We start from the raw sequence: 18,429 nt of genomic DNA, 5'->3' as shown, positions 1-18,429 counted from the left end.
TGGAGGTCTGGGGCACGGGAGGAGGGGTAAGGAGGCCCGGCCTTAGTGGACCTCGCGCTTCGGAGTATATACATGAACCCAACAAAAGTGCTTTAGGAAATCAGCCCTAAATAGAAATAGTGGACCAAATACACCAGTAAGAACTGGCGACTCCATACACATGGCTTCAGCGTCCCCGGGAGCTTTAACAATAAGCGGGGGGTTAGAAAGGCAGTCGGTTTCCTCGCTGGCGTTTCCAGGCTGCGGGCCGCGCGCCAGCCGGCGGAGCACATGCTTGGGCAGAGGGGCGAGAGAGATCCATGAGAAGGGTCAGCAAGCCGCCTGATTGACAGCCCGAAATCTGATCTTGTGAAAGAGACGCGGAGCCAATGGGAGGCAGCGATCCATCAGTTTGGATTGGAGGCCCCTGGAGGAGAAGTAGAGGAAAAACCACTGAATTGAGCTCTGTCAGAGACGCTTTCGGCTTCCAAAGGGGAAGTGCTGGGCAATAATTAATGTTTTTATTAAATTTAAAGGGATTTTTTTGCAGCTCTTCGCCTAGCGTGGCCTTCAGGTGGGTCTTTCCAACAACTTTTTATGTCTCTCCAGATAACTGCATGGTCGTGGGTTGCAAAAACTATCCTTATGAAAGAGGTGTCTCCGTCTCTTTAGTCCCGTTAGGTGCAAAGCAAGTCTCGTTGATCGCCATTGCTAGTTTTGCACACGTTTGCGAATCAGAGCTGCCCGGGGTCCACCGAACCGCGCAGGGAAACATCGAGAGTGTAAATAAATACATCGCCTCTTGTTCGGATTTTTGCTACTGCTGAAAATATGTAAATTGTGAACTCTCTCGGCTCTCCTTGGATCCAGGTGAAGGAGGCGGTGTAGGGAGGGTTATTTTTGTGAATGGGACTGTCGGAGGGTAATTAGCTATGCAAATGCAAGAGCTTCATTCATGACTTTTTTTTTAGCCTAAAAAGCCATCTTGTTCCCCTCTAGGTTGATAGAAGTCCAGATCCCGAAGAAATCTCCAGCTAAATGCTCAAAATATAAAATCCTGAGCTGAGATTTGCGAAGTGCAGCAGAATGGATGGATTTTATGACCAGCAAGTGCCTTACATGGTCACCAATGTGAGTGATCAGTTCGAAAGTTGCTGTTTATAAACTTGACTCCGTCGCGTGGGGGTTGGGGGGGTGGTGAGGGAGAGAATGAGAAGGGAGGGGGCAAGGGGGTTGGGATTGCAGATATTTTATCTGCTTTGTTGCCACTGTAGGGCGACTCTGCTTCTAGAAGCCCAATCTTCAAAATGAGCTTACCTTTCAGTGATTTGGATAAGGCATAGCTTTTCTTTTTAAACCCCTTTTTCTGATTAAGTGCCCAAGATGAGTGGAAGAGGAGATGGAGGGCGGCAGCAGCTGCTGCACTCAAAGTTTTTGGCTGGGTTTGTCTGCCACATTGACAAGAATGAAGTTGAGACAAATGCTGACACTTTTTGTTTACATGGGGTGTTTTTTTTTTCTTATTTTCTCATATTTTTCATTTCACCACTATTTGTTTTTTTGTGGAGCTGTCAGAGAGAGAATAAAATTCTTTGTATTTTAATTTAGCTTTGATCCAGCCTAAAAACGACTTTAAGTATAATTGCTTAATGTTGTTTTGATGCTGATATACGAGGAATATGACTGATAAATAGTAGTGTTGTGATCGGCCCTGGGAAGCAACTCTTCCTGGCCGTTGAATTCTCAGCATAAGCTTTCACTGTCAAATGAATGCAGAAAATGAATATTAGAATTAATACTATGGACTTTTATTTTCCTATCTAGAGTAGACTTATGTATGCATGTGTTTTGTGTGTGTGACATATAAGGTTTACATTCTTTTAAAAGATTTTATCTTTCCTTTTGTAGAATCAGCGTGGGAGAAATTGTAACGAGAAACCAACAAATGTCAGGAAAAGAAAATTCATTAACAGAGATCTGGCTCATGATTCAGAAGGTGAGGTTTAATTTTGGGCTAAATCCCCCTCTCTACTTATACACCCCACCCTCATGAGGAAGAGGAGTGCTTCAGTCTTAGCTTAAAAATAATCAGCTTTCAAATTACTGCATTTAACTAAGACTTTTACATGGAGCAATTAACATAATGTGACATTTGGCATTGGAGGATATTTTATGGCCCTGTCACGAACTAATGAAAGAAGGAAATAAGAATTTAACAGTGACATCCTTCTTTTAATCATTCTTTTGGGTTTAAATATCCTTGTGCATATGTAACTAATCCCATACACTAAGGTAACAGTTTAAACCTACACAATGAGACAAATTAAGCAGTTATGTACACTGCTTACATTGTCCTTTCCACTTTATTAGAAGTAAATAGCTCAAATAATAGTTTGATTTCCCATCCCCTTTACAGTATATATGCTGTTATCAAACTTTTCATGGATGATTCTGATGGCTACATAGTGAGGTCATAATATCTTGTTTATAGGCCTTAAAGTATTCACTGAATCATAATTAAGGCCTAATTAGTAATTATAATACCTATTTGGGTAATTAGGTTACAGATTCTCTTTATGAACTGGTGTTAGGAGGTCAATATAAATTATTCCAGCCATATGGGAACATTCATAATAAACTTAATACACTTAGATTTAATTATCAAAGTTCAGTTTGCCATTTATATTAGGTATTTTGAATTCTGAAACTTCTTCCAATCTTCATACTTACTGGACACCCCTCTCCCTCCCCATTATGAGAGAATACACAGTTTTGATCTTCTTAATAAACAGGTGCCAGGGAATTAACTCTCTTTGACTTTAATAAATCTATTAATGTAGATATTTTTCTCTAAAATCTTGTATTTAAAAGTTGTCTCTTTTAGTTTTGAGGCATTGAACCTAAAGACATATAGTACTTGGAGAACTATACCACATACTGTTAACATCTTTCATATACGATTCAGAATATATTAGTAAAATGTTTTTCAGCCTTTCTAATATTCCCCTGCTACTCTTTTAGCAAGAGTTGTATATTTAAGAAGGTTTCTGAGGATAGGCACACCTGCACCTCAGCCTTTTTGTGAATCCTTGTGTATGTGTGTTGTTTGGTGTTGCTGAGCTTATTTATTAAGCTATTTGTTAAAAAGGGGGGAAAAGATTGACTTTATTATTTAGCCGAGTAAAATAACTTCTTGAAGTATTGCTTATTAATAGCCTTCAAAATGGCTAGGATTATTGAGATATTTAAGTTATGAATCCTATTTTTCTCTTATGTTGACTCCCCTTCCCAATTTCTTAAATTCATATTTAACGCTGATTTCATGACAAGCATTTCCATTTAATGAAGCTTAAAGGTTTGCAAACCTTTTGTTTATGTCTTTGACTTGTTTTTTAGAACTCTTTCAAGATCTAAGTCAGTTACAGGAAACATGGCTTGCAGAAGGTAAGGCAAAAAATTGCTTTAAAAGGAGGGGAAAAGCAACTCTAGATTGGGGGGGAAGTCCTGAACTTGCTGTCTTAATGTTCAGCCCAATTAATTGAGCTCTAAAAGAGCCACCTCATGTGTCATGCATACATTAGAGTCTCTGATGAGTTTGTCTTTGGGGAATCTGGGGCTGTACTACCCAGTGTCATCACAAATTACCAGGAGAAATTGCTTCCAGCTCACAATCACATCTGCTTTTGGCAAGAACTAATGCACCAAGACTTCAAGTTCTAAGCCTCTGTTCAGATTTTAATTGCAATTGATCAGGTTTATATTATTGTACCTCGAGAGACCTCCTAGAGCCAGAACCCGGCTTGCTGTTTCCTTTAGAGCAGCGCATATCATTATTTGGTGTTGCTTGGTGGAGGACTTTTCTGATGGCAGAAATTAGTTTCTCTGGGTTCATCAGGACGGGATGCTTCAAGATTTAAGTGCAAGTGTCTTCTTTCCACCTTGTTCACAACACAGAACGTTAGGTGTGTATCCAATACTTAGGAAATCTATGGCTTTAAAATAAATCTTTGGGGGATTTGAGGATTTAAAAAATGTTTTCTGTTTGTTACTATTATATGATGTTTGTTGAAATTGACCTCTGCTATTATGTCACTTCTGTTAGGATTTATTTAATATAGCAAGGAGCTCTTTAAAGGCATTACTTTCATTTTTGGTGACTTTTTGATAAAATTTTGTGTTGCAAACTATTTTATCTTTCACTGTGTGAAACTTTATTGTATAGGAACAGTGAGATACTACAGTACAGCTTTATACAACTTGAGAAATGCCTAATGTTGGGAGACTTGGACATTTTCTTTTAGGTTTTTCATAATAAATGTGAAATATTAATCTTACCCTATGATGTGTTTTGTTGGAAATACAAAGAGAAAATTATAGATATTTAAGCACTGAGTGTAATTGTGTTATTTCTCTCTTTACATTATATTGGAAACATGCAGTTTTTGGAACAGATTCCTAAGATGGTTAAAAGAAGAGCGAGGGTCTTTTTAATTGGAATCCAAGGGTCACTGTTGCCACTTTGAGGCGGACTCAGTATTTCCTCGGTGGTCTTGCTTGCAGTTGATCAAGTTGCTACTAGCATGTAAAATAAGTTTCTTTGTTTTGCTGATATTCTAGTTCTCCAAAGAGCTTTAGCAATCTTTTTGAATCTTTTAAGTTAAATAGCTTTCCTAGTAGCCTTTCGAAAGGATGATTGTATTTATATGTTAATGAAGGTAAGTATTAATGAAAGTTTTAGTTAGGTTTAAAGGTCATTTTGCTTGTCTCTAAATGGAATGTACTGCAGTAGATGACTTATTGCAACGTAAATCATATATTCAAGAGTAACTTTTTCACAACAAATTTTCACAGAGGTTCTTAACTTTTATCTGGTAGTTTAGCAAAGTTGAAGGTTGTGAACATTACATTTATGAGAGAATTTATTGGCTCATCCAAAATAACTTAAAATATCTGTTTTAATTGTTCAGGAAGGTTTGTTGGTTTCTAAGATACTTAAGTCTCATTCATTCTAAGTCAGAGCACTTGCTGGCAGATTTTGGATGTGCATAGCAACTCTGTTTCTGGAATTTTAAAATGTGATATCAGTGACAGATTCTTACCATTTTATAATCAGTTTCAGTACAGCCTTTTTTTTTTTTTTTTTACTTTCGACTTGTTTTATTTATTGGTCGTTGTGGTAAATTATTTGAATAATTTATCGGAGTTAATCTTTTAAAATTCTGCAGTGAACATTCTAACTCATGACTATTAACATACCTGTAAATCAGATCCGAAGCTCTAGCTTTATAAAAATAAACCTAGAAAATGACTGTATTTAAAAGAACGCGGACTTTCACTTAGACAAGTATTCATAAGCTTAATTCAGTTCAGGGATTAATTCTCTGAGTGTTCTATTGAGTATTCAGGTGGGCAACTCTACAAACTGGATGAAATTGCATTTTAGAATAATTTAAACATTTTTCAAAATAGTTTACATTAACTAATCGTATTATGATAAAAGCAAAAAGTTGTTAATATGATTTTTGAAATCTGATAATGAGAATAGAGGGGCTTTTTTGTTAATGGACTGCACATTTATTTTTATTTTTAGCAAATACATATAATTATATTATTTCAATTAGCACTTTAACTTGACTTACCACACATCTTGAATTAAGAAGAAATCTCAAAATTACACTAGTTTATTCATAGCAACATTTGTCCATTTATATCCTTCTGGACATCCAGATATTAAAATTTTGCCAAATTGGCAGACTATGAACTGAACCATTTACATATTTTTTTTTCATAGTGCTTTGTAGCCAAGAAAGTGACCATGGAATTTTAAGGCATCTTGACCCTTTTGAAAAAGATCATTGGCATTTAACCAAGTTTCTCTTGTGAGTTAGAATCCCACTGGGAAGTTAATCAGGTCTAAAAATCTTAATTGACATGAGAGTCATGTTAGTTGTAATGTGTCGTATGAAAATCATGTTTTAAAAAAGTATCAAAGTCCCTAACTACTTGGGAAATTATATGTCCTAGCATGTTTCATTTGTTTTTTCCTGTAACAATTTTGTAAATTAGACTCAAAGTACAACATATGGATTAGTCATAGAGGTAGATTATTATAGGTTATGAAATGTTTTATGCCAAGAGAAATGGGGATAGGTAAGGCAGGACTATTTGAGAGTGGGGTTGGAACCAGTATTTCCAATTCACTAAAGTCCTCTATAAAAATATACATACATTATACCCCAAAAGTAACTTCCAAGCAGGGATCAAAAATAAGTTAGTGAAGAATGTAGCTTGACCTTAGCATTACTTTGTAAATACTACCCCTGCAATTTGAGGGTTTTTAACATATAAACCACAATTTTAAATAGTCGCATCTCATTCTGAAGAAAATTGGAAATGTGTTTTCAGGGGCCACAGTAGCAGTTAAATAAAAAAAGAGGGAGAGAGAGAATGGCCTATTTTAAATTTTGCCACAGCTACTTTGTATTGTAATTTTACTATGTACAATTCTTTATTGATTCTTTGTCTTTTGAATTAGATTGCTACTGACAGAAAGGCAATTTCGATTATTTGATCCCATGAAGGAATGAGTTCAAATATCAATCTTACCTGATCATCATGGTAAAGTCTTACTCTTAACAACCTGTTATAAGTGGTCCTTCAGTGAGTGGCGTCCTAGCAATTCATAGTTACAATGGACCCTTTTGTGTGGGAGGGGCAGAAATAGGAAGATGTAAAATTGAGTTTAAAATGGATGGTATTAAAGGGAAATAATGAATTTCATATGTATCTAGTGTAAATACATAGGCATTTTTGAATATGATTTGTGCTGTGGTTCTAGATGTACTTGAGGTTCTTTTCATCAGTACAATTAAGGAAGAAAGTCAACGGTGATTCGCGGCCATCAGGTTTGTCAGGGGTGTTGTACTAAGCCAGGCTTCATGCTGCCACCACACTTGATTCAAAGTTTCATCTCCAAGAACAACCTTTCTACACCAAAGATAAGGCTTTTTTTTTTCTTTTGTTTTATATGACCTTCAGTAGGTTGACTTTAGAGATGTCATTGTATCTCCTTAATTCACTTCAGTGACTGATACTAAATTTATATTCTAAATCATGTATTATGAAGATTCCTGAATAATATGTATTATATGTATACATGCTACACATAAAGTCATCCAAAATGCACAGTGGTCATAATGCCCTCATTTTTAATTTTCAAAAATTACACTCTTTAAAATGGAACGTGAGTTGGATATGTGCTCATGAATGTTTTATGGTTTGGTTTTCTTTATTTTTCCGTGTGATGAAATAAGGAATAAATGCTTTAAAAACTACATTATTTTATGTGGCACACATAAAAAAGGAATTGAGACTTAAGCATTAGATTACAGAAGTCCATACTATTACTTAGAATTTATTAAGAGTCAGTTGGGGTGTGTGGAAGATAAAGGGTGAGGCTACTACCCCTCTTTTTGTTGTATCAGGGAATACTCCAAAATTTGAAAGGAAGACTTGATTTGGGCTTCATTAAAATACAGCAGGTAGAGTAAATGTATTATATTTCTAAATATTGTAGTTATATAAATGCCTTTTCACTAGAGTCTATTTGCAAAATAGAAAAGTTTGTTTAAAAACAGTATTTGGATTTGGTATATAGCATAGATACAGTTTTTCCAGAGGGTCTTAATAAATGTTAATAAAATATTGCTGAGTTTTTCTAGTTAAGTTACAGGAAATGTGTAATTTCTTGAATTTCATAATAGGACTTTATTCACTTTGACCTGTAATTAAAATAACAATAGTAACAATGAAGTCAGCTTCTGTACATGAGAGGAAATATTTGGCTAGAAACAACAACTTTGAGTTATCCTTAAGTTTTTGAAGTCACTATAGGTCAGTTTAGAATTGGGAAGTGAAGCTGACTTGAGACAGAAGACAACTGAAATGTAACTTTGTTTTTAAGCGTATAGAAGGCATGTCTTAAGCATAAAAGATGTTTCTATCACGGGGAAATAAGCCCCCTTTTTTCTTTAAACATATTTATACTTCTGTATTAGTCAGTGCTTATACATTGGTATAATCATTTTAATATCAAAAGCAGATATGGTATAAAACCAGGCTTAGAGGCCTCAAGATTATTTTATTCCATGGCCTGAAGCTTCACTTTAGGATTAAATGCCATTATGCAAAGGTTGATTTTCCTGTTTCATTTTATTTAAAATAAAATTTAAATTTCTTCAGAAAAACTTCTTTCTAACCCTTTGATTCAAAATGAAATGCTACAATGTTCAGCAATAATCTTATCATTAGGATAAAGAAAATTTGAGTATTAGGCAAGAAAAATAAGGCATTTCTTTAATGGCTTTTCTTCCTTCCATCTTTTCATTCTTCTTTCCTTCATCCCTCATTCTTTAGTTTTGCATATTCAAGTTTCTGTGATAAATATATACATATACATATGATTTAATTTCATAAACTTTTGTTATTTATTTAACAAGGAAAATGGATCTGAGCTGTATTTGAGATAGAGCAATATAACTGGTGTGTTTATATTGCAAGTTCAAGTTGACTTACTTGAGCTTTCTGGAAGGGTGTAACATGAAAAGATTGCGGTTGGGCCACATGGCTCATGCTGGACTGTGTTTTTGTGAATGGAGGCAGAACTCCAGTTCTGCCTGCTTGTCTGGAGGAATTGCTGAGGAGATCAGCTGTCTCATTCAGGGGCAGAAAGAATGACTCATACATCTTCCGCCTTGTTTGGCTCCAGGTCATTGTTACAGTGGATAGAACTGGTTTTAATTAAATATTAACCCCTTTTATTCTTGACATTTGTTTCATCTGTAATTTCCCCACTTTTTTCTTAGCTTTAAAAGAAAACCTAACAGGCACCTAGTTTGTAGGAGAAAAGGGATTTTTTGCTTGCCTGCAGCCGAACTTGGAAAATACTTACACACTCACCTTTTCTTAAGGAATGACTACTAATTTTTTTTTTTAAGTTTAAAATAAGGTCAGATAAGACAATCTATTTAAAAATTGTCCACACCCCCCAAGGAAGTGTTTAGATAAGAAAGTTCATTAAAATAAAAAATGAGGATTAGTGATTCTGTGACATCTAGATCAGGATTAATATTTTCATGACTTTCTTTCTCACATTATGAATTTCTTTGTAGTAAAGAGAGAGGAAAAAAAAAAGAAAAACAACTTTGGATAATAATCTAGGTAAAGCAAAAAGCTGAGAGTGCAGATACTAGCCTTTTAAAGCTGAAGTCCTGAGACTTGATGGCAACTTGTCTATTAATGTGCAATGAACTGATAGAGCTGCTCTAGCTATTACCAATAAAAATCCACATGCTTAATCTTCTTGAAAGCCTTTTATTGGTCTTTTGGTATATACTTTCCCCCCTTGTCCTTTCTTTTACTTCCCCTTCCTCTTTAATTACATAGTGTGGGGAAACATTTTCATTCCCCAAAGGTGATTATTCCTAGCATAGTTTATAATAGATGGTAGTGAAAAAAATCATTTTTGTTTTTAGGCTGGCCTTTATTGTTAATTTTCCACTTTGGAACTGGTATGGCTTGCCACAAATTTTCAGGCAGCTGAAGTTTGCTACTTCACAGAATTCCCATGAACTGGGAAAAAAAGGCAACGTATGATATCGAGTGTGGCAGTGCTTTGTCATATTTTCCTTGCCCAGATCCAACTTGTGTTTTTTGTTAACTACTTTCCTTTTCCTCTAACTTGAAATTAGAAGCATACCTAGCCTTTGTCTGTGTAAGTAGCACGCTGCTTCATTTGGTCTATTCAGTTTCTTAAGATTAGCTTCTGTGAAAATGTGAGTCATATGTTTTTTGTTAAAATTCTGTAATATGTTCAGGCATAAGTGTGAACTATTCAGTATGTTAAGGGCGTTAGAACAGAAATAGCATTTCTTACTCTTTTTTGCAAATTGTTAGTATGTATATATTTTCTATATATTTGTGAGGCATAACTCCTTAGTTTCTTTATTCCTAAAGCTTTGTTTCTTTATTCCTAAAGCTTTGTTTTCCCTACACATATCCCAAAACACACTGCATAGCCATCAGTGATTTTTATGCCTTTCTTGCAGTGACATATATATCTCATGAAGTTGCAACTTTGTCTTATGGCAGTAAGAAAAAAAAAAGGTCTGGCCTTGACATTCATACCAGCATATTCAGTTACAAATATATTTTTGTTACTCACCAGCTATTTTTAACTATTCCTGTAAAGGGATATTACATTTTTATTCGATTCTTGTAAATGTTGGCTTTTTAAAAGTATAGTAATTGCTGTGGTTGATAATTTTGCATCTTAATAGTTTTATCTGTTTAGCTGTTAATTTAAGAGGAAAACCAAAACGTGTGAATATGATGGAAACAATGTGTAGAATTTGATTCTGTCTACCTGCTGTTATTTTTATTTTAAGTAGATTTAAAATGTTTTTGTAATTTCTTTTGGTATGAAGCCTTTTTAAAGTTTTATTTTAAAAGGTGCTCCTCCACTTACATGGATCTATAAGAAAAATAAGCTTACCACAATGTCAAAAAAAATGTCCATTGCTAAGAGAATGCTAATATACAAATTTTAGTTCCTTTTATTTTTTATCCCTCCCAAATATAATTCACTACAAGTAAAAGTACTAAACTTGTATTGTAGTGAAGTCGTTTTCTATGTGTGAATTGAAAGAAATGGGTGGGAGGTGGAAGTTTGTAAAGAAGAAAATAAGGAAAATTTATTATTTCATTCAATCTTCACAAAAAAAACCCCAGTGTTGTCACTATTAAACGGATTAGTAAAATGGAGTTTGAATAGGTTAAATAATGTTACACCGTTTACACAGCTAGGAAATGAAAGAACTGTGATGGGACTTCAGTTACCCATGGTGTCAGGTATTAGGAATACGAAGAGGAAAACACCACTTCTTCCAGTATAGGCTTATTAAATACGCCTTTATGAGAACTTGGAAAAAGTTCCTTATTTTTTTGGTTTCATTTAGTGACAGAGCACCGAATGGCTTTAGTAGCATAGGTATTGATGCACAGAAGGGAATTGTTAGAAAATAGTTGAATGTCAGACTGCGTATATTTTAGTAATAGGCAAGATTACCATTGGTTCTGTTCTTAATAATATGACATGAATTATATTCAGCCAAATATTTCTGTTTTTCAAAATACTATTAAAATGATAAAAATGAACATTTAATTCTTGATATGTTGTATTCCTTTTTTATATAGAATTTTTTAACAATTTCTTTTCACAAATTTTTTTTAACTCAATTACCTACCTAAAACTTTTCAATCATTATTTTAATATGCATTCCCCATACAGAGTAGGCCCTCTTAAAAAAATTGACATCTCTTTTAATATGACTTGATTGGATAAAAAGTTTCAATATTAGATAATAATAGCTAATCATATCATAGCTAAAGTTTATTAGGATGATAACTCAGTATATTTTTACCAAGTTAAAAGTATCCCAACTTCTCTTGTACGTGGTTTATGTGTGTGAATGTGTATATTTGGGTGTGCATGTGAATACCGATTTTAGTAATAGCTGTCAATTTGGAATAGGTTATTTTGATGTCTAAGTCAATTATGATGAAAATATTTTGGAAGTGAAAAAGTGTTGTGTTTTGATTGCTGCCGAGTGCATTAAGTCCTTGCTGTTTAGTATTTTTTTCCTTTTCTAAAAATAGGGAAGTTATTTGACATAGAGATTGAAGAAATGGTGATATTTTTTTTCATTAGTGCTGCATAGTTGCCAGGAAAATATTTTGCATGAAAAGATGGGGTATTTTTTTTGTCATTTACTATTTTTATTATTATGACCATAATCATTAAAATATAATATTTTATTATATGTGACTGAAATCAGTGACTACGCTTTCATTTAAAAAACTTTGCAGCAAATTTTGGCCATTTTTAGGGCAAATATTTTTAATTATGGTGGTCTAATATGCAAAAGATCAAACATACCAAAAACAGAGGTTTTGAAAACAAAAACAGAGAGATGTGTATATATATGATGGCCGTGGACCATTTGAAAGAATTGTGTGGTTTATTTAGATAGGCTGCTTGAGCACGGGCAGTGGGTGAATTGAAATACCATTTACTCCCTTCTTGCACAGAGAAACACTGCAGCTAATAGAAATCCTCTAGCTTCTTTTATTTTGTATGTCTTTTTAATTTCCATCTGGCAGGTAAAATTCAGAGGGACTACAACTGCCACCATTATATTTCTGACATACATGTTTCCTAGTTGACATCAACGATTGCTTCTATTTTTCCCTCCCAAGTATTGCTGTCAATACCATTTTAAGTAGGACCTCATTGGCAAATAATCATAGGTTTGATCTTAGCCTAGAAAGATCTTGAAAGATCTTACATGACATTCCTTATGCCTTGGCAGTTTCTCTCTTAATTTTTTTTAAATTTTTTTTTCTTCAGCTCAGGTACCTGACAATGATGAGCAGTTTGTGCCAGACTATCAGGCTGAAAGTTGTAAGTATAGTATGACTCATCTCTTGAATTTTTCCTTGTCTTTCTTGTTTCCTTCTTTCTTCCTTTCTCTTGGGACGGTTTCCACTTCTAGTGTCTGTTCTTGCATTATGTCAGTACCTGTTTAGCTTGCAATCATGAGGGGATTTTGTCAGGTCGTGATATAAGCAGAAACCCTGTAGGAGGTGATTAGAGCTCTATGTAGTAGCTAAAAAAATTGATTTGATTAAAAGATGGCTCTGTTCTCTGTATTTGGTTAATATCCTTGGAGAAGAAACAGGTGTGAACCATGGATATGCAAGTGTTTACTTCCAGTTTTCCAGTATGCTCACAAAGAAAAGGCTGGATGCTGGTGGGAGATAGTCAGCAGTTAAAACCCATATGAGATTATTTATTGTGTAGTTTCTGGACCAAACATTCATTGGCTTATTGTATTATTTTACTTTCATGAACTTTCACCTGCGTTGATTTACTTTTTAGCCTCATTTTTTGATTCCTGGTTACAGTAACTCAAATGGACACAGCCATTGGCTTCTCTTAGCATCCCTTCAGTGCTTTTCCTGAGCCTTGCTCCAGGGCCTGTCAGAGAATGCATGAGGAGTGATTCATGGGAATTTGCCCTCCTGTAATTGCGGAGTGAGCATTTTGCCTGTACAAACATGGTTGCCTGAGGGTTTACTTCTAATATTTATATGTTGCCATTCCACCAGCTAACTGCAGCTATTGACCTGAGGTGCAAATAAATAGTAAAGAAAAGAGTATAAATGCCATCTTGATTATGAAACTGACCTAATACACTTTTGTTCTGTGAGCACCATTTAAAAAGCTCTAACTTGTTTCATTTTTCCAGACCTTTGATATTTTCATGGGAGGCGGTATTAATAGCAACAAGAGATGCTTAATACCTTACAACTTATCAAACCCATATTTTTATGCCTAGTATCATAAATCTAATACAAATACCTACATTACCACAGTAACAGATGTTTATGAGCAATGTTTCCAACTTGTGTTTTTGGTATCTTTAATTTCCCAGGTGTCAAGGGTTGTAAGAGGTTTCTTCCCAATTCTCCCCCATGTTACATCTTTTAGTTCATCTTAATTGCAAATTTAAAAAAATTGTAAAATATACATAACAGAAAATTTACCATTTTAACCATTTTTAAGTGTGTGGTCTGGTGGCATTCACACTGTTGTGCAAACATCAACACTGCGCCTCTCCAGAACTTTCTCATCATCCCATGCTAAAACTCTGCATTTGCTCAAAAATAACTAATTATGCCCACTCCCCCTATCCCCTGGTAACTGCTATTTTATCAGCTTGATTTTTGATCAGAGAAGAGAATTTTGTGTGATGTTTGGTGTCTGAACATAGTTATTACACATGTGATTTCAAGAAACCTATTCAGCAATAATAAAGACTTCAGAGACTTAGAAACTCCCAGAAGGATGGTAGCTAAGGATGAGAGCTGAGCAAGGCCTCCCCTTCATCACTGAAGTGTGGGAAGAGAATGGTCACATTTCCAACATTCCCCTTCCTGTGGGGCCCTTGAGTTCTTTATAAAAGCTAAACCTGTCACCTGAGTGGGAGAATTTGTCTCATTGAGTCATTTTACATCTGAAGAAATTGGTAGTGATAGTGATTTCCATACAAAACCAGATACCAGCAGGGCAAAATAACTATCTTAAGGTAATTTTTTAACCCTTATCTTACTTGACTTTGTTTCAGTTTTTTGTATTCTTGATGATTATGCTTCCTTGAACATTCTTGGCCCACAGGGACATAATTTTTCCTTTCTCTTTTTTACCCCTTTGATTATTTCTTCTAACTCTATCCTTCATCCTCCCCTCCTTTTTCCCCATGGTTCTGTTCCCCAGTCTTGCTTCTTGCTTTACATGTGCCAGACCAACACAGTCCCAATAGAACATTCTATAAGGAGAAAAATAATTTATATCTGTACCTTTTAATATAGTAGTCACTACCCACATTGGCCATTGAGCACATGAAAAGTAGCTGTTGGGACTGAAGAAATGAATTTTTAATTTTACTTAGTTCTCATGACTTTAAATAGATACGTGGCTATTGGCTATTGTACTGGTCAGCACAGTTCTGTATTGCTTTTTTTCCTACATTGTTATGTGTAGCCTGGGTGTCCCCTCTGCCCCATCGACTGGATATCTTCACCTGATCCACCGCTGGATTCCTGTGAATCCAGTCTGGACTTGGCGCCTCAGCCCTCTGCCGAGCATCAGCGTAAAACACCACATGCACAGCAACCGCATCTTCACCATGGTGCCACACAGACGGCTCATGAGGCCAGTGTGGACATTATTATTTGTCCTGACCAACATCTCCCTTCCACTTCTGTTGCCTTTCCAAGCACAGACATCACCATCCAAGCTGAAAACCTTTGATTTAGCTTCAGTACCCTCCAGTTCTTTAACTCTTTAACCATAAACCTCCAATTGCCTACCATGCAGCTGATTCTACTTTTCAAAAAATATCTTAATTTCATGGTCTCTACTCTATCTCTGTTTCACTGCCTCTGTTCATACCCACATTCCGCCTTGACTGATCTCATAAATAAGCCTTTTGATTGTTTCCTGCCTTCCATTTTCCCTCCTTCCAGTCCATTCTCTGCAGTGGCATTAACACACAGCTGTCTGACCTTGTTAATTTTCTTCTTAGGTTTCTTTCAGAACAAAGTCCTAATTCTTCAGTGGTACAGAACATTAGAACATTATTCTATAACCTGGGCCCTGACTACCATTTCAGTTTTAACTCTTGCTGTCCCAGCACTCTGTGAGCTCGAGACCTTCTGGTGTTTCAGCTCTCCGAGCAGGCTGAACTATTTTATGTGTCTTCTTTGTGCGTGGCTGTTGTGCTTTATAAGTTTTTCTGTTGCTTTGTAGTCAATTAGGTGAACTGTCTACTCCAGACTCAGCTTAGACTTTACCCTACTGAAGTCTTTCTTGACTTTTTCTTGCCATCCTTACCCTGCAGTTAGACTCTACAGCATCTTGTATCTTGTATTTATTCTAATACTGTACATACACGACTCTCTTCAATAAGCCTGTGAACTTGTTGAGAATTAGGAGCGTGTCATACTCAGTATGCCTTGTATGGTTAGAAGTACAGTAAGTAAAATTGTCATAATCATGGTTAGCTTTGTAGTGCTTATTTCCTCTTAAATGTTTGGAAAGTCCTAACTCCTTTCTTAGGGTAGAAATCTATAAGCATGCCTTAAAACAATAAAATGCATAGTCTTATTTTTGAAAAATATGCCCAAAACCGTAAATGTTTAACCAAACATTTTCAGAATGCTGAAGTTATTTTACTTAAATTAGTGAATATTTACAGTTTAACAAATATGGCTCTGGGACTTGTGAATAAAACATCTAATTATAAGGGAAACCTTCAAAAGAAGGTAAAAAATAAATCTGAAGTAGTCTAATAAAAGAAGGTGGAGGTGTGCTTTATTTCAACTTTTCATTGACGTAAAGGACTGTTGTTCAGATGATGGTGACCAGCTAATTTCAGTCTTCATTGAGGATAGAGCAAGAGGGAAATGATTTAAAAAAAAGAATAAGGTATATGGATTAGATTCTAAGGAGGATTTCTCAGTGGCAAGGGTTATCAAGTAATGGAACTGAATGATTATTTTGTCTCCTAAATTCCCCTTACAAATGTTTGATTCTCCTCTGTCTGGGAATGCTTTTGGGCAGAAAGAACCTATCTCTAGGAATAGAAAGAAATGCCATCCCCCCTCTGTGGGCCATCTATAAACTCTGTGGGGCTATTTTTTCAAATGTGAATAATCAGATTTCCTTACGTACCTCAATCAAATAAAATGAGTCTATTTTTGCTTTATTGCTTTAGCCCTTTGGTAAATATAGGTTAGGGAAATGAACAGCAGAAGTCTGCTCAACACTGGGTTATAGAACATACATTTGACTGTAACATATAAATATATGTAGAAGAATAGCAGAGATCGAATTTAAATATGTTAAAAGGAAAATTAAACCATAACACTTGGGTAAGCTCTACAAGTATTCCTGAGTATTCTTTAATTTTACTTACAAAATATATTAACTGGAAATCTGGAATCTAATGAGTTCACACTGTAGCTCGCTAGCCTTTGAAAGATGCTGACTTTTGAAGCAAGTAGAGACATTAAAAACAAATGAAAACACGTAAACAACTCCAAGCCCATCCTAGGAGATGAACAGGGGCTAAGAGAAACAATGCTATGGCTCTAACAAATTGTTTTTTAGAAACAAATCTTCAGAACTCAGACACTGCTGAAAAAAGGTTGAATTACTTTAGGGTATGCTTAGTCCAGAGGAAGTAGTAGTGTATCTCCATAGAAAATAAGGAGTATTGAGAATAGATGAGCCTTATCTTTCCAAAGTGTAACCCAAGGATGCAAAGTTGTATATAAACTGAATTTTTGTAAATCATGTGTCTTATATTTAACCCACCAGTAATCTTGTATTTTAAATCACATACTTTAAATTTTGTCATGTCGCTAATCTTTTGGATTCTACCACCTTTCATTTTCTGTTTCGTTAGAGATATGTGTTAATTTTCTAACTAGTTTGTTTCCATCTGATTACATTAGTTCCTTTCCATACAGGGATTCACATGCTAGATGATGTTCACATTAACATTTTACAGCCTCCTCAAACATTCCCAGGGGTATGGCCAGGGTTATGCAAAATTCCCAGCAGGATAGATCCTTGTAACTCTACTCCTTTCTTTTGCACTCAAACCGAAACACTGGAATGCAAGACAATTAGAAGATGTCATTGAAGGAATAATAACCTTGACTCTTCTCTGATATATTTACTAAGTGAATATAAGAAGTTTGCAGATTCCTGAACTTTAACTGAAATTTGTAATACAATGCTAATGGCCCAGCTGAAAATAACCAAGACAAACCAGTGTGTGGAGACGCCACTGTTTAAAGCCACTATTACACGGGTGACACTTTGTTCCAGTAAGTGAAAGTCATAGCTACGCTTTATTTTCTTAGGAGTTTTTTTTTTTTTTTTAAGAATAGTACTTGGCTCTTTTTATTTTGCAGTGAAGTGGGGTAAAAACACACAGACCTTCACAGATTTAATGATACAAACCTGTTTCTTAAAAAAAAAGAAGTCAGACAGGTCTATGCAGACCCTGCGTGAATAATTTCTTTTATACTATCATGTACTTGCCTCAGTTTAGAAGTGCTATTTGTGGCTTGTCTTCCTTAATTTCCTTTTTACTAAGCTGCTTTCCTGGATTCTGTTTCTTTTTACACATATAGTGAACTTTATCCAAGTTTACTTTTGTATTGCTAATTTTGAAACTTTTCTTGCATGATTAAATTTATGGATATGACTGGCTGGGAAGACTTTGTCTTTCTTTCCTCTGGTTGCTTTTACTGGAAGGTGAAACACTTCAAAGGGAAATTCAAGTCCAGGGATTTGTGAACATAGTTTGTTACTGGGTTTTGTTTTCTTCTGAAAAAAAAAAAAAATTGAGGCATATTTAAACATGTCACTCTGGTCTGACTCAAAGTATCCATTTTAAGGATGAACAGTCTGTTTTTCTTTAATTATTTTTTTTGATAGTGATCAGTTATGTAATTCTACATGAGTCCAGTAATCTTATTCACACTTGAGTATGAAAAAGAATCATTTGGGAAGCTTGTTCAAGCATAGCTTCATGTTCCCCATTCTGTGAGAGTTTGACTTTTTAGGTTTTTAGGTCTGGAATTGGCCTTCAAATTGCTAATGAGACATTAAGTGGTTCTGATGCTGGTCTTCCAGGGAACATAAAGCTAGATCTTTTGCATATCCAGTCATTCACTTACAGAATAAAAACAGTAGTCTTTTGCAGTTAAGTTATAAGTGGATTCTGCTATTCATACACATACAATTCCTTCTGT

At 35.2% G+C, this 18,429-nt stretch overlaps 1 protein-coding gene across 6 annotated transcripts in view; it reads left to right on the top strand.

Moving 5' to 3' along the window:
• Positions 1-205: 205 nt before the first annotated feature.
• Positions 206-18,429, top strand: part of ETV1 (ETS variant transcription factor 1) — an 87,579-nt gene continuing 69,355 nt past the window's right edge. The window contains exons 1-6 of one of the 6 annotated variants that reach the window (XM_036894495.2): positions 206-553; positions 652-849; positions 979-1,110; positions 1,888-1,975; positions 3,376-3,423; positions 12,446-12,499. In XM_036894495.2, coding sequence (XP_036750390.2) covers positions 1,066-1,110; positions 1,888-1,975; positions 3,376-3,423; positions 12,446-12,499 — 235 coding nt within the window. In that variant the 5' untranslated portion in view covers positions 206-553; positions 652-849; positions 979-1,065. Of the gene's footprint in view, positions 554-651; positions 850-978; positions 1,111-1,253; positions 1,486-1,887; positions 1,976-3,375; positions 3,424-3,559; positions 3,942-12,445; positions 12,500-18,429 lie in introns of those variants that run through there. The other 5 variants (XM_036894496.2, XM_036894497.2, XM_036894494.2 and 2 more) reach the window with 5 other exon arrangements.

This window comes from Manis pentadactyla, chromosome 7 (genome assembly GCF_030020395.1).
Source record: "Manis pentadactyla isolate mManPen7 chromosome 7, mManPen7.hap1, whole genome shotgun sequence".
NCBI lineage: Eukaryota > Metazoa > Chordata > Mammalia > Pholidota > Manidae > Manis > Manis pentadactyla.
The sequence above is the reverse complement of the archived record's forward strand: the minus strand, read 5'-3'. Positions and strand labels throughout refer to the sequence as shown.